The sequence below is a fragment of the Amblyraja radiata genome, chromosome 40, assembly GCF_010909765.2.
Source record: "Amblyraja radiata isolate CabotCenter1 chromosome 40, sAmbRad1.1.pri, whole genome shotgun sequence".
NCBI classification, from domain to species: domain Eukaryota; kingdom Metazoa; phylum Chordata; class Chondrichthyes; order Rajiformes; family Rajidae; genus Amblyraja; species Amblyraja radiata.
Window position 1 is genome coordinate 17,041,400 of NC_045995.1, and position 15,122 is coordinate 17,056,521.

General features: G+C 44.7%; 1 protein-coding gene across 1 annotated transcript; it reads right to left on the minus strand.

The window, feature by feature from the left end:
* Positions 1–300: 300 nt before the first annotated feature.
* Positions 301–7,450, minus strand: LOC116967599 (gastrula zinc finger protein XlCGF7.1-like). Its single transcript, XM_033014216.1, has 3 exons — positions 7,394–7,450; positions 3,336–4,202; positions 301–387 (listed from the first exon to the last, which is right to left on the minus strand). Exons 1-3 carry the CDS (start codon positions 7,448–7,450, stop codon positions 301–303), a joined length of 1,011 nt encoding a protein of 336 aa, XP_032870107.1.
* Positions 7,451–15,122: the final 7,672 nt, after the last annotated feature.

The window sequence follows — 15,122 nt, forward strand, 5'->3', positions numbered from 1 at the left end:
CAAACGGTGGATCATATTGACAATAATAAACGTAAAGTATAAACTTGTGATCCAAAGTTAAAGTGCCAGAGAAGAAGCAGCAAATCCTCACAGCGATAATACACCTTAATGGTGTAAATACAGACTATTATTATCATCTTGTACAATACCTCTTTAAAATGGGCGGTTGGTTCATTCAGCGGTGAAGCGCCTCTTGGCTCTGACAGCGCTGCCGTGGGTCGGTGTTTAAGGGGAGGCAGTCAAGGGGGTGAGGCTGGGAGCCACCCCCGTACGCAGGGCCCCCAACACGGGGAAGAGCGGTCACCTGTGCAGGGCCAGGGACCGACATGACAGACTCACGGTGTGATGGTCCCTGCGGGTCCGAGCGGCAGAAGCTTCCCCGCGGCGCTGGGAATAAGGAGCGGGAGCGTGGCCACTTCAACCACTCCCCTTCTGGTGAGGGTAGGGTAGGGTGGGGTCGGGTAGAGATGGTTGAGCTAAACAGAGCAAACACGACCTCCTCCAACGCCGTCTGTCTGTGTCTGTGTCTGTTTATCTTCCTGCCCATTGTGTGCATCGTTCAAAATGCTACATTATAGAATGTTAGTTTGTGTCAAGGTTCCATCTCCCCGGGACTGCGGCAACATCACCCCAACATTCCAACCCGCCCCTCCAGGCATGGACATCGCTATCAAAACATGCGGGGGACACCATTTCTTGCCACACTTTCACAACTCTGCTTGCTACCCAGCCGTGTGGTTCCTGTCACAGAGTGGTACAGCAGATGATAGACCTTTGACTAACTTCCTGTTATTTGGGGTTTCGTAACTAAACTAAGATCGATATAACCATAGCATGAGTATATTGTATTAGTGACAAGCATGCTTTGAATGGGTAGAGCTGTGATTGATATGTTAGACGTCATTGCTGCCATTCTGTATGAACATGTGACTATGTTTCCAAAACAGTATAAAAAGATGCTGTATGTCTTCATTCATTAGAGTGATGGCCTGGGAGGAGTTAAGCATCTGCTATATGCTTGACTTTGTATCTCCTAGCACTCTCTAGCTAAATGATCATTAAAGCTTGTATTGGTTTTACCCAACATTGTAAGTTGTCTGTTTTAAGAAAATGAACCCTAACATTGGCGTAGTCGCAGCAGAATACACATTAGATGAGCCATAAGCATCTGAATTTTTCTGAGCCAAGTCTAAAGAGTAAGCTTGATTGTAAGCTGACTGTAAATCCAAGGTTTTGTTTTCTAATAGTCTCCTGTCGTATTAAAGGCGATGCCAAATCATTGATAAAAGTGTCTCGAATAACTTCCAGTCGATATTGATCAGCCGTAGCCCAGGCCCACTGCTCCCATCCACAGCCCATAACCCCTGACACCCACACTAATCAACAATCTATCTATCTCTGCCTTAAATATATCCACTGAGTAATATATGCAGTATTAAAAGTACACTGGAGAACAATCTCTGTAAACTGGAAGTTAATTTATCCAAAAAAATTGATGCTGCTCGAGAAGAATCAAGGGAAATGTATACTTCTCTGAAGCAGAAACTCAGTGACTTTGATCAGAGAACAACACTGGAATTTGAAAGACTAGAAAATGATCATAAAAATAAATTTGATATGTTGATTGAAGAGATGAAACACTCTGACATCGTGACAGAAGTGATTACAACTGGAATGAAGGAGATGGCTCGTGAAATAACGATTCTGAAAAAGGAACAAAGTGATAATCGGGAGCAATTCATTCACTTTTTCTTTATCAGTTTTTTCACCCACGCTCACTAATCTATTCTTCACTTTTCATAACCTCTTTTTCTTCTCTCCTTTCTCACTTCTCTCTTAAAAAAAAGGGAAGTTGTACAGAGACTAATATGTTAACATTGTTTTTGTACCAATGCATTGTACCCAATTCTAATTAAAAAAAAATATATATATTATATATATATATAAAGAAAAAGTGAAAGAGAAGGAATAAGTGAAGAAGGAAAGCAGTAGGGAGATTATTCAATCGCCACAATGAGATTTTTTTGCCACGATGAGAAGGCCTACCGGGTGGAGATGGCTGATCTGGCACTCTGGTGTCAGGCCAACAGCCTCCTCTTGAACATCAAAAAAACTAAGGAGCTGATCGTGGACTTTAAGAGGGCACATCATCCGAGGATGTACACACCATTGAAGATAAATGGGGATACTGTGAATAGGGTGAGCTGTTTTAAATACCTGGGAGTCTACATCTCAGAGGATCTGACATGGACATCACACGCCGCAGCATTCGTGAGTAAGGCAAGGCAGCGCCTTTACCACCTCAGGCAATTGAGGACATTCAGTGTCTCTGAGGATCCTCCAGTGCTTCTACGCAGCGGCTGTGGAAAGCATCTTGTCTGGAAATATTACAATCTGGTTTGGGAATTGCCTTGCCCAGGACAAGAAGGCTCTGCAGAGAGTAGTGCGTTCGGCCGAACGCACTATGGGAACTTCACTCGCCCCCATGCAGGAACTATACATCAGGAGGTGCAACTCCAGAGCCAATAAGATCATGGGAGATCCCTTCCACCCCTGCAACGGACTGTTCCAGCTGTTACGGTCAGGCAAACGCCTCCGTTGCCATGCTGTGAGAATGGAGAGGTTGAGAAGGAGTTTCTTCCGAGGCCATTAGGACTGTAAACTCTTATCTCACCAGGGACTAACTTTACTGTACCACTCTACTGCTTTTTTTTAAATTGCTGTTTTTTCCATTTTTCCTTCCGCCTACAATATGTAAAAGAATATGTGATTCTGTTCCATTCTGTTTGTAGTTTGTTTGGTTGTCTTTTTGCACAAAGTCCCCGAGCATTGCCACTTTTCATTTCACTGCACATCTCGTATGTGTATGTGACCAATAAGCGTGACTTGACACTCAGCGCACACATAAGGTCTCTCTCCGGTGTGTATCCGCTGGTGCTCCCGCAGCCCCCGTGCTCTCGTCACAGTGGGAGCAGCTGCTCACCGACGTGGGTCCGCTGGTGCTGCCGAAACCCCCGCGAGCTGTCAAACTCCTCACCGCAGTACGGGCAGTCATAGGGCTGGCCACTGGTGTGCATGCGCTGGTGAGACAGGGCGTGGGAGGCCATGGCAAAGCGCTCTTCACACACCGGGTTGGGGATGGGACGGTCGCAGGCATGAACCCGCTGGTGGGACAGCAGATAGGAGGACCGGGTGAAGCCCTTGCCGCACTGGGCGCAGGTGAAGGGACGGTCGCCGGTGTGGGTTCGCTGGTGCTCCAGCAGCTTGGAGGAGCGGATGAAGCCCTTGCCGCACTGGGCGCAGGGGCGCTCGCCGGTGTGGGTGCGCTGGTGCACCAGCAGGGTGCTGGAATGGGTGTAGCCCTTGCCGCACTGGGCGCAGGTGAAGGGGCGCTCGCCGGTGTGGGTGCGCTGGTGGGACAGCAGGTTGCTGGAGCAGGTGAAGCCCTTGCCGCACTGGCCGCAGGTGTAGGGGCGCTCCCCGGTGTGCACGAGCCTGTGCCTCTTCAGCTCTGGCGACGATTTGAAGCCTTTGCCACAGTCGGAGCAGGTGAAGGGCCGCTCACTGCTGTGCACCTGCCGGTGATGCCGTAGCCCCGACATCCAGGCAAAGCTCTTGCCGCAGTCGGAGCAGTCGAAGGGGCGTTCTCCCGAGTCCACGTGGTTGTGCTGCTGTAGGCTGGCGTAGCTGGTGAAGCTCTTGCCGCAGGTGGAGCAGGTGAAGGGGCTTTCTCCCGTGTGCACGCGGTTGTGCTGTTGCAGGTTGCCGTAGCTGGTGAAGCTCTTGCCGCAGGTGGAGCAGGTGAAGGGGCTTTCTCCCGTGTGCACGCGGTTGTGCTGTTGCAGGTTGTCGTAGCTGGCAAAGCTCTTGCCGCAGGTGGAGCAGCCATAGGGTTTCTCGCCCGTGTGTAACCACCGGTGTTTCGTCAGGTTTGGCGCTGTCTTGAAGCTCTTGCCGCAGTCAGAGCAGTTGAAGGGGCGTTCTCCAGTGTGCACCCGGTTGTGCTGCTGCAGGTTGGCGTAGCGGATGAAGCTCTTGCCACAGTCGGAGCAGGTGAAGGGCCTCTCACCAGAGTGCACACGGTTGTGCTGCTGCAGGTTGTCGTAGCTGGTGAAGCTCTTGCCGCAGGTGGAGCAGTCGAAGGGGCGTTCTCCCGTGTGCATCCGCCGGTGGATCTCCAGCTCGCTCGGGTACCGCCAGGCCTTCCCACACACGTCGCACTCATAACGCTTTTCCTTGTTGTGCCCCGTCATGTGGTCCACCATCGAAGCTCAGCCCCTCGAAGCTCAGCCCGCACACCGAGCAGTTGGGGGGGGGGGCTCTCCGGCACCCTCGCCGCCCTCAATGGCCGCTCACATCCCCGGTCTCTCTGTCCACAGCAATGGCTACAAAACCCTGCAGGCGGGAAACACAGAGGGTCAACAAGCTGGCAAACAGGACATTACTAGCACATATCGGGTGCGTTTATGGCGGAGGAAACCATTATATAATCCTGCGCGGCACAGCGGTACAGTTGCTGCCTCACCGCCAGAGACCCGGGTCTGATCCTGACTACGGGTGCTGTATGTGCGGAGTTTGCACGTTCTCCCCTTGACCTGCGTGGGTTTTCACTCCGGGTGCTCCGGTTTCCTCCAACATTTCAAAGACCTTCAGGGTTGGAGATTAATCGGCCTCCGCAAAATTGTTAAATTGACCCTAATGTGGTAGGATAGTGCTAGTGTACGGGGTGATCGCTGGTCGGCGAGGACTCAGCGGGCTGAAAGACCTGTTTCTGTGCTGCATCTCCAAACTAAACTAAACTAAACCAAAGAAGGGTCTCGACCCAAAATGTCACCCATTCAATCTCTCCACAGATGCTGCCTGACCCGCTGAATTACTCTAGCACTTTGTGTCTATCTTCTCCATAGATGCTGCCTGACCCGCTGAGTTACTCCAGCACTTTGCCATAGATTCATAGAGTGATACAGCTTTGGAATGAGGCCCTTCGGCCCAACTCGTACTTTCACTCCTAGATCCCTCGGTTCCACACATTGCCCCAGCGCCCCGCCATTCACAGTGAAGATCCTGCCCTGGTTTGACTTCCTAAATGGCAACACAGTCCCCACCCCCAAACAATGTGACCTCCTCCATACCCCTGCCGCCTCCTGCTACTTAACCCCCTTTTCTCCCTCCCCCCTCCTACCCACCCCCAAACAATGTGAACCCACCTTACCCCACCTGGCTCCCTACCCCCCCCCCCCCCCCCCCCCAGTTCCCTGCCCCCCATTCACCCCCTCGGCACCAAACCCACTCTCCCTTGAATCCTCCCCCTCCCTTTGCTCCCTGTTTCCCCCCGCTACTCACTTCACCCCCATTCCACCTTCAGCCTCTCACCCCTCTCCTCCCTCCCTCCCTCCCTCCACTCTCCCTCTCTCTCTCTCTCTCTGCCAGAAGCAATTCTGTTCCAGACGTTATTAATACATTTTAGGTATGTACTTTTGTAGCAAACTTAACTACCTAGGCATTTACTTTTAATTTCTATTGCACATGAGATTAATTTTTGTTATAATTTAGCCATTTAGCTCAGACCTGTGGCCTTAGTTTAATACATTTTGGAGTAATGCTTTTATAATTTTTACTTAATTCAATGGAATTTTAATTTGTCATGGTTCCTTTCTGTCATTTTGTTTTCTTTTAGCATAATGAATTATGGTTTTTATTTCAAGAATAAACATTAAAAGAAAAGCCACAATAGCACAGCTACAACCATTAGATTCAAAACTTTATGGACATGGGTTTAAAAGATGATTCACGTGGTTCTTATGAAATGTCAACTTGTGTAATGTCATCACAGCAGATTTAGAATTATTTTACTGAGGGGTCGGGGTCGGATGTTTTTGGAACGACTCCACAGCCCAGTTTATTCCACTCTCCTGTGTGTTTATAACATTATTTACCCCAGTTTTACCCCCAGACCGGGTTTATTTTGCTCCCCTGTGTGTTTATAACATTATTTACTGTATTATACTGTATTACAACATTATTTACTGTCACTGTATGTCATGTTGTTACTTGCGGGCGGAGCACCAAGGCAAATTCCTTGTATGTGAATAATTGGCCAAATCACTTACTTATTTACCCCAGTTTTACCCCAGACCGCGTTTATTCCACTCCCCTGTGTGTTTATAGGTCCCAGTCGGTGCGATCAAAGCAGTCCTGAAGTAGTAGGGTGGCATCCTAATTATATTGACCCCACACAAACACAGTGTTCTGTACTACACTGTACTGTAACTATATTTATATATATTAACCACACACAGAGTTCCCGCTCATTTACAACATTATTTATGTGGTCATTGACCCATATTGACCAGTTTCCACACACACACACGTGTACTCTACAAGACTACACTATAACTATATATTTATATTTATAGATCAGACAAACATTTCCCGCTCATTTACAACATTATTTACCTCACTAATTTCCCCACACTCACGTGTACTAGACTGTACTAGACTACACTACACTGTAACTGCACTATATTTATATATATTGACAATATTCACCACACACACGTGTACTACACTATACTATATTTGCAATATTGACCACACAGACAGTTCCCGCTCATTTAAAACATTATTCACCTCACTAATTCCCCCACACACACAGTTTTCTGTACTATACTACACTATACTGTTACTGTATTTATATATTTATTGACCCCACACACACACATTGTTCTGTACTACACTGTAACTGTAACTGCACTATATTTATATATATTGACAATATTGACCACTGACAGTTCCCGCTCATTTACAACATTATTTACCTCACTAATTTCTCCATTCTGTACATTATATGGTGATATTGACCCATTTTGACCCCACACACACACAGTGTTCTGTACTACACTACACTACATTTATACTAGGCTGAACTGAACTATAAAGACATTTCCCGCTCATTTAAAACATTATTTACCTTAGCTCCGTCCGTCTAGTTTATTGACCATACTGTATTTATGTGGTCATTGACCCATATTGACCACACACACGTGTAACTGTAGATGATGTGGTCGTTGCTACATGTTGACCCCACACACACAGTGTAAGTATATTTATACTACGCTACACTATATATTTATATATATTGACCACACACACACATTGACAACATTATTGCCCTCAGCTCGGTCCGTGTAGTTCCAGTCCAGTGTAGTACACGTGTTGTACAGAACACTGTGTGTGTGTGGTCTAGTCTACACTACACTATATTCACCAGTTTCACACACACACGTGTAACTACACTACACTGTACTATATTTACACTACACTATATATATATATATATATTGACCACACACACACTATATTTACACTAAACTACATTTACAACATTATTTACCTCAGCTCCTACCGTGCGCAGCGACGTCACCAACCGCCGCTTCTTCTCCGCCGCCATTTTCATGCGGTCGATGGGGCGGGCGGAACGGCGGCCATCTTGGTGAGGGGCCTAAATATGACGTTGACGGCGGCCATCTTGATGAGGGAATGTGAGGTGGTTTGCCGGCGGCCATCTTGATGAGGGAATGTGAGGTGGTCAGCCGGCGGCCATCGTGATGAGGGAATGTGAGGTGGTCAGCCGGCGGCCATCTTGGTGAGGGCAGGTGAGGTCGTCAGCCGGCGGCCATCTTGGTGAGGTGTTCAAGAAGGAACTGCAGATGCTGGAAGTTCGAAGGTACACAAAAATGCTGGGGAAACTCAGCGGGTGCAGCAGCATCTATGGAGCGAAGGAAATAGGCGACGTTTCGGGCCGAAACCCGAGGTGGTTTTTTTTATGCCTCTGTTTCCACAAACACACGTATGAAGAAGGGTTTCGGCCCGAAACATCTTGGCGAGGTGGTCAGCCGGCGGCCATCTTGGTGAGGGCAGGTGAGGTGGTCAGCCGGCGGCCATCTTGGTGAGGGCAGGTGAGGTGGTTAGCCGGCGGCCATCTTGGTGAGGGCCGGTGAGGTGGTCAGCCGGCGGCCATCTTGGTGAGGGGTCTATTCCCTTCGCTCCACAGATCATAGAGGAGCTCCTCTATTGTCTCTTTCTTCTGTTCTGTTTACGTGAGGCAGGTGAGGGCTCGAGTGAGTGGATCCAAGTCCGGCTCCGTGGTACCGTTTACAAATAAAGAAGAGTTTGGACTCCAGTGTTTGTTTCAGTGACAATTAGATCTAATTACTGATGATTCATTAAATAATGTTTCGTGCGCTGAAGCACTGAGATTTACAAAGGAAAGGACTTTTAATTCATTGCAAAAAAGCCAGTTTCCAATTTGTCTTGAATCAGATTTTTTAAAGTGGGTCAAATTAGCATAATTAATTCATCCTTATTCCAATAAGGTTATCAGCCGCACCAGATCTGTTTAAATGATAGGATTTTAAGCTTTTGAAAATAAATTACAGATGAAAAAAATGGAAATGATTGTCCATAAATCTTCATGTTGAGTACTACAAAGTAGAATTGGCAAAGATGTGAAGCAATAAGGTACCTTTTTATTTTTCATAATATTTTTAATTAAAATTGAAACCCCACGAAATTGATTACCTATTATTTTATTCTTTAATCTAATTATTCTATGTGTACATGGTATTGAAAATCATGACCCATATGAACTTTGCTTTTAAATGTTGCTATAATCTTGCCAGTGTCAGGCTTTCAAATCACCGCACCGTAATATCTGGAACCATGATGTATGTGTAGGGCGCAAATGTCAATTATTTTTCTTTTGTTTTTTTTTAAAGTTACTGCATTTTCAGAGCCTCCAGCCCTTAGTAGAAGAACATTTCACAGATTCCTCAGCGATTCCTACTCCCTCTGTTCCCTGCTGAATACCTTGCCCATCGGGAAGATTTGTTTTCAGCTGCAGTCTATGGGATACCATAGGCAACAAATGGGCTGAGTACTAATAAAAGGTGTTGTAGATAGAAGCACTTATGAGCTATCCAGTGTTCATGACCTTGAACAGTGAGAATCAACAAATCTCAATTGAAACTGAATTAATACCAAATGAGATACAACGCGGATCCCTACACGGGCCAACTCCGTAATGTAGTAGATAGACACAAAAAGCTGGAGTAACTCAGCGGGACATGCAGCATCTCCGGAGAGAAGGAATGGGTGACGTTTCGGATCAAGACCCTTCTTCAGTCTCGACCCAAAACATCACCCATTCCTTCTCTCCAAGAGATGCTGCCTGTCCTGCTGAGTTACTCCAGCTTTTTTTGTCTATCTTCGGTTTAAACCAGCTTACACAAATGTTTGCACCAAGTAGATTTGCAAATTAAATCACATTGTTTAAAAAACCATTTGGGCAGGTACATGGATAGGATAGATTTAGAGGGATATGGACCAAACGTAGGTAGGTGGGATACGTTGGTCAGAGTGGTCAAGATGGGCCAAACAATGGGCCTGTTTCCATGCTTTATGAATTGATGACTGTATGTGTGAGAGTTTTAGTGCTGGCTAATATCAGGAATATGAAATGTTCACAGGAATATGAAATGTGAAGACTTTGAGTTGAAATTGGAATCATGCATACCCTGCTCACGAATGGCATAGGAAATATGTCAAATTATCCTGCATAATGTAACCATTGTGCCATTTATATCTCCTACATTTTCCATTCAAATAGCCCACTACAAACAAAAAATCCCTTGCAATGTTCTGATGATTGTTACTTTATTGCATTGTTAGCAGCTGCTTAGTAATAATCCAAATTTAATTTGTAACCCATGCCATTTTCATAGAGAAAGACAATGTGATTAATATATCAAACTTTCTTGATGCATTCAAAACCTGAAAAATCCAACATAAATTATTAAAAGTTCAGTTATAGAGTCATAGTTCTAGAGTGATACAGTGTGGAAGCAGGCCCAACTTGCCCAACATGCCCAACACCGGCCAACATATCCCAGCTACGCTAGTCCTGCCTGCGTGCGTTTGGTCCATATTCCTCCAAACTTGTTCTATCCATGAACCTGTCTAACTGTTTCTTAAACGTTGGGATAGTCCCAGCCTCAACTACCTCCTATGGCAGCTTGTTCCATACACCCCACCACCCTTTGTATGAAAATGTTACCCCTCAGATTCTTATTAAATATTTTCCCCTTCACCTTAAACCTAAGAGGTTGTGATTTTAACACCAGTGACATGGCTCAATGTTGGTCCTCTCCTACCATGGCAACCATCTAAGACTTTAATATGTGAGTGGACAGAGCTAAATAGCTGGATGGCAGAGTTAAATCCATCACTGCTGGTCTGTGATACAGAGGCAATGCACATAATTGTCAGTCCAATTGCACGGATTACATTCAACGCCCCTAAGTATGACCAAAACAATGGTTTGTTCAGCTGCAACACAACATCCCAACTCCAATATTGCTTCCGTCTATGAAGACAAGCTTGCTAAATGACTTTTTCAATACCCTACCCACCTGTGATTCCACTGTCAGGAAGCTATGGTCTTGCACCCAATGTTAATGAGTTCATAAGTTCTTGGAGCAGAATGAGCTCATATAGCCCATGTCTACTCATGGCTGATCTATCTTTCCATCTCAACCCCATTCTCCTGCCTTCTCTCCATAACCCCTGACACCTTACTAATCAAGAATCTGTCAATTTCCGCCTTAAACATATCCATTAGCTTGTCCTCCACAGCCATCCGTGGCAATTAATTCCACAGATTCACCACCCTCTGACTAAATAAATTCCTCCTCATCTCCTTCCTAAATGTACATCCTTTTATTCTGAGGTTATGGCCTAGATTTTCCAACTAGTGGAAACATCCTCTCCACATTCACTCTATCCAGGCCTTTCACTATTTTGTAAGTTTCAATGAGGTCTCCCCTTATCCTTCTAAACTCCCGTAGGTGCAGGTCCAGTGTTGTTAAACGCTCATCATATGTTAGCCCAATGATTCCTGGGATCTTTCTCCTAAACCTCCTCTGCCCCTTATCCAACACCAGCACATCCTTCCTTAGATATGGGGCCCAAAACAGCTCACATTACTCCAAATGTAGTCTGATGCCTTATAGAGCCTCTGAGTAGTCAAACAATTGCACTGAAGCCTTTTTCACTGTCATAATTTTTTATAGTATTCTGTGCTTTCTTTATATATCACCGACTATAGTTGGTTCAAACACCATTATTCTATTCCCATGAGGGTTCAGTGGTCACCAGCTCTATGTTTCAAAACAATTTGGGGAATAAATATATCTCTTTATAGCAAATTACTGCTAAAATCTTTCTCAAATGTAATTTGGTTCCCATATGCAAAGCATAAAATATAAATTTCTTGGATAACTATTTTAGAAATTGATTATATTAACTTATATGCAATTTCTCCATATTCCAGCTTTAAAGATGAAAGATTATTCATTTGGAATTTTCCCTTTGAAAGTGGGGAGAAAATGAAGATCATTTTCCTTCCACTGTTTACGGAAGGCTAATGGGCCTGTCCCACTCGGGTGATTTTTAAACGGGTTGCTGGCGACTGTCGAGTTGCCGGCAGTCGCCTGAAAAACCGGGAACTGGAACGGCGACTGTCAGAGTGGAACACACACACATAAACACATCGCAAAGGCGGGGGACAAGGCAAGTGGGGGAGCGCTGTCTAAAAATTTCCCACGGTGCAAAGCCAAGGAGATACAGACACACGATGAACAGGAAAGTTGGTGCTGTAACTAAGACAACTAAAGCACAGTGTATGGTAAGTCCTTTAAAAAAAAGGGGGTAGGGGGAGAGGAGGGAGAAGGAGTGGAAACAACTTTTAAGACGCCAGAGATGCACAGCTGTGAAGTTCAGTGGACATTTAAAATTACCCATCCGTTCCTTGGTTCTGAAAACTACTGCTTACCTGTTTCCCTCAATGAGCCAATGAAATTCACTGGTCAGCACCGGCTCCAACCTATGAGAACCTACAAGAACCTTCGACCTTCTGGTGACCCATCTACGGCTCGAGAATTCTCCCTAATCTCCATGGCGACTTCATTATGGTCGACGCTCATTTTCAACATAATGAGGCCGCAACTAGTTCCCGAATTGTGAGAACTCCTCATGACCATGAAGGTGACTCTCCGGCAACCACCCGTGAACATGTGGCAACCATATGGCGATTGCAAAGTCTCCTCTGCAGTCACCTAAAAAGTCGCCTTAGTGGGAAAGGCCCATTAGTTTTACTTTTTGGTTTTAGAAATACAGGCCCTTCACCCACCGAGAACAGCAGACCAGCGATCCCCGTACACTAGCACTATCCCACACACTTAGGGACAATTTACAATTCTTACCAAAGCCAATTAATCTGCAATCCTGTATGTCTTTGGAATGTGGGAGGGAAACGGAGCTCCTGGAGAAAACCAATGAAGGTCACAGGGCAAACGTACAAACTCCGTACAGACGGCACCCGTAGGCAGGATTGAATTCAGGCCTCTGACGCTGTAAGGCAGCAAATCTACCGCTGTGCATTATTAGCACATGTACTTTTCCATAGGAAATAGCTCAAGCAAGAGTTAAGGAAAAACTGAATAAATATCTCAAGCAGAGGAAGATAAAAAATATGGATTATAAAGTGGCAGATGAGAGCGGAGAATAGTGATGGTGGTGTAGATTTTGGGATTAGCATAAGGAAAGCAATAACATAATATGATGGAAGAAATATTTACAAATTGCTCTACAAGAGTCTGTTCTACTTATGTCCTACTGCATTGGTTTGCAAATACACTTTTCTACAACTGTGAAATAAACTCCAAGCCACAAAGTGGCATCAAAAATAATCCATAGGCTTTATTTGTATTATTACAAAACTTGTTATAGTGGAGAAAGGATATCATAAGCTAGAGAATCAATTTATAACCAATGTCGGTCTCACAGGACTATGCTTGGTTTCAGTTTTTATATTTAAGAGTTAATAAAATTTGATAACGACAGCATTTAAATATTCTGAGTGTATTTTCTTACTTTCTCTGTGTGCCTTTGACTGGGACAGTGTAGAAGAGATTGATTGAATTGTCTGGATTGACTGAAAGATACAGCATGCAAACATGCTCTTTGGCCTACTGAGTGCACATTGACCATCGAGTCCAGATTGACCTGTTCACACTAGTTCTACATTATCCCTCTTTGACATCCACTTCCTGCACACTAGGGACAATTTGCAGAGGCCAATGAACCTACAAACCCAAGGTACACAAAATTGCTGGGGAAACTCAGTGGGTGCAGCATCATCTATGGAGCGAAGGAAATAGGCGACGTTTCGGACCGAAACCCTTCTTCAGACTCTGAAGAAGGGGTTCGGCCCGAAACGTCGCCTATTTCCTTAGCTCCATAGATGCTGCTGCACCCGCTGAGTTTCCCCAGCAATTTTGTGTACCTTCGATATTCCAGCATCTGCAGTTCCCTTTTGGACAACCTACAAACCCACACGTCTTTGGGATGTGGTAGAAAACCGGAGCACCTGGAGGAAACCTACACGGCCACGAGCAGAACGTACAAACTCCACACAGACGGCACTCGAGGTCAGGATCGAACCTGGGTCTCTGACCCTGGGAGGCAACACCTCTACCGGCTATGCGACTGTGCGTCCTGTGGCACTGTGATGTGATGAATCAAAGCCCACAAAGAAGTTTGTTAGTCATTTCATTCTAAAGATGCAGATCTTGCATCCATCGCTCATCACAGAGTGAAGAAATATAAATAGGATCAAAAATGGAATCGCTGAATATCGGTATTAAAATATAAATACTCGAAGCTTCACATACAATACTGTGTAAGCATTCCTCTTTGTTAACTGAATGATTATCTGTGAATTTCAAATATCAACTAAACTTTCACTGATTTTTATTGGAGACTATTTCTGACAGATTGAATATTTGTGTCAGCACGATTTTGTTCTATCATTTACTATATTACAAATTGTTCATTTCTATTGCAAAATAATTGTTAAGTACAGCACCATTTTTCAAATACCAACCAAATGTTTTGCTTTATTTGATTTGCAAATGTCTGATCCAAGAATATTAATAAAAAATAATCAAATGATCTGTGTTTTTTGATTTGCTGCGAGGAAGAGTGTTTAACATTGACCTCAATTTGGCTAATTAGGCAAAGAGCAGGAGGAACAAAATCAGGGATAGGTTAATGTCTTAACAAAGGGAATAAGGTTAAGACATTAACCTATCCCTGAAGGTTCTTGACTTTTCCCCCACAGTGGAAATCCAGTCTATCACAGGCTCGTCACTTCTTTCCATTCAATCCAACTTCACGGAGCATGCCATCGGGAATGCTGGAAGTATTGTCATGGATGTCTACTATCCTGGCTATTTCCCTTTTTTCTCTTATACTTACTGGGAGACGAAACAGGACTTACAAACTTAGATGTTGAGACTTGAGAACAGGTTCTTTCCCACTGTATCTGACTCATGAATCAATCAACCCTTTCATAGCCCATTTCCGGAGATATTGTAACATTCTCTTAAATCTTTAATTGGATAGTCCGTTATTGTACTTTAATATTCTGTTGTGCATATGTCAGTTTCTGCATTACAATCATGCATCATTCTACTTTTTTACACATCTTTTTTTTCCATTGTTTTTACGATCACTGCGTGCACACAGTTTACTGCGTGAGCTGCGCGTGAACAAGGAATTTCATTGCACCTTAATGCATATGATTAGAGCCAGGATTTTGCCATGAATGCCAAGCCTTCTCATGCCTTTTTTTGATGATTTCACCAGGATAATGCCCTTTTCACGATCAAGTGCCTAATCAGCCTTCTTTTTGCCGGTTTGCTAAAAGGTTGTGCTATTTTCTCTAGTTGTACCGTGATTACAATGATGTTTTCTATGTTAAAACATTAATATTAATGTGTTAACATAGTATAACTTACAAGAAAACTTCCACCACCGGGGCGAAACCCGGGGCGCCACCGTTGGTCGTTCATTCGTTCGTGCCGCTGCCCGTTAGTTCAGTTTTCTCCAAGATCTATTTAAGAAATAACTGCAGATGCTGGAAAAAATGAAGGTCGACAACAAATGCTGGAGAAACTCAGCAGGTAAGGCTCAGTGGAGAGAAGAAATTGGCATCATTTCGG

What these genes read in the sequence shown, in the direction of transcription:
- LOC116967599 (XM_033014216.1), bottom strand. Translation starts at nt 7,450, where the DNA reads ATGGCGGCGGAGAAGAAGCGGCGGTTGGTGACGTCGCTGCGCACGGTA. An exon ending in TGCGCACGGTAGGAGCTGAG is followed by an intron (nt 4,203 to 7,393) that starts GTAAATAATGTT and finishes GTGTGTGGGAAG; the next exon opens with GCCTGGCGGTACCCGAGCGA. An exon ending in CCCATTCCAGCACCCTGCTG is followed by an intron (nt 388 to 3,335) that starts GTGCACCAGCGC and finishes CCTTATTCCCAG; the next exon opens with CGCCGCGGGGAAGCTTCTGC.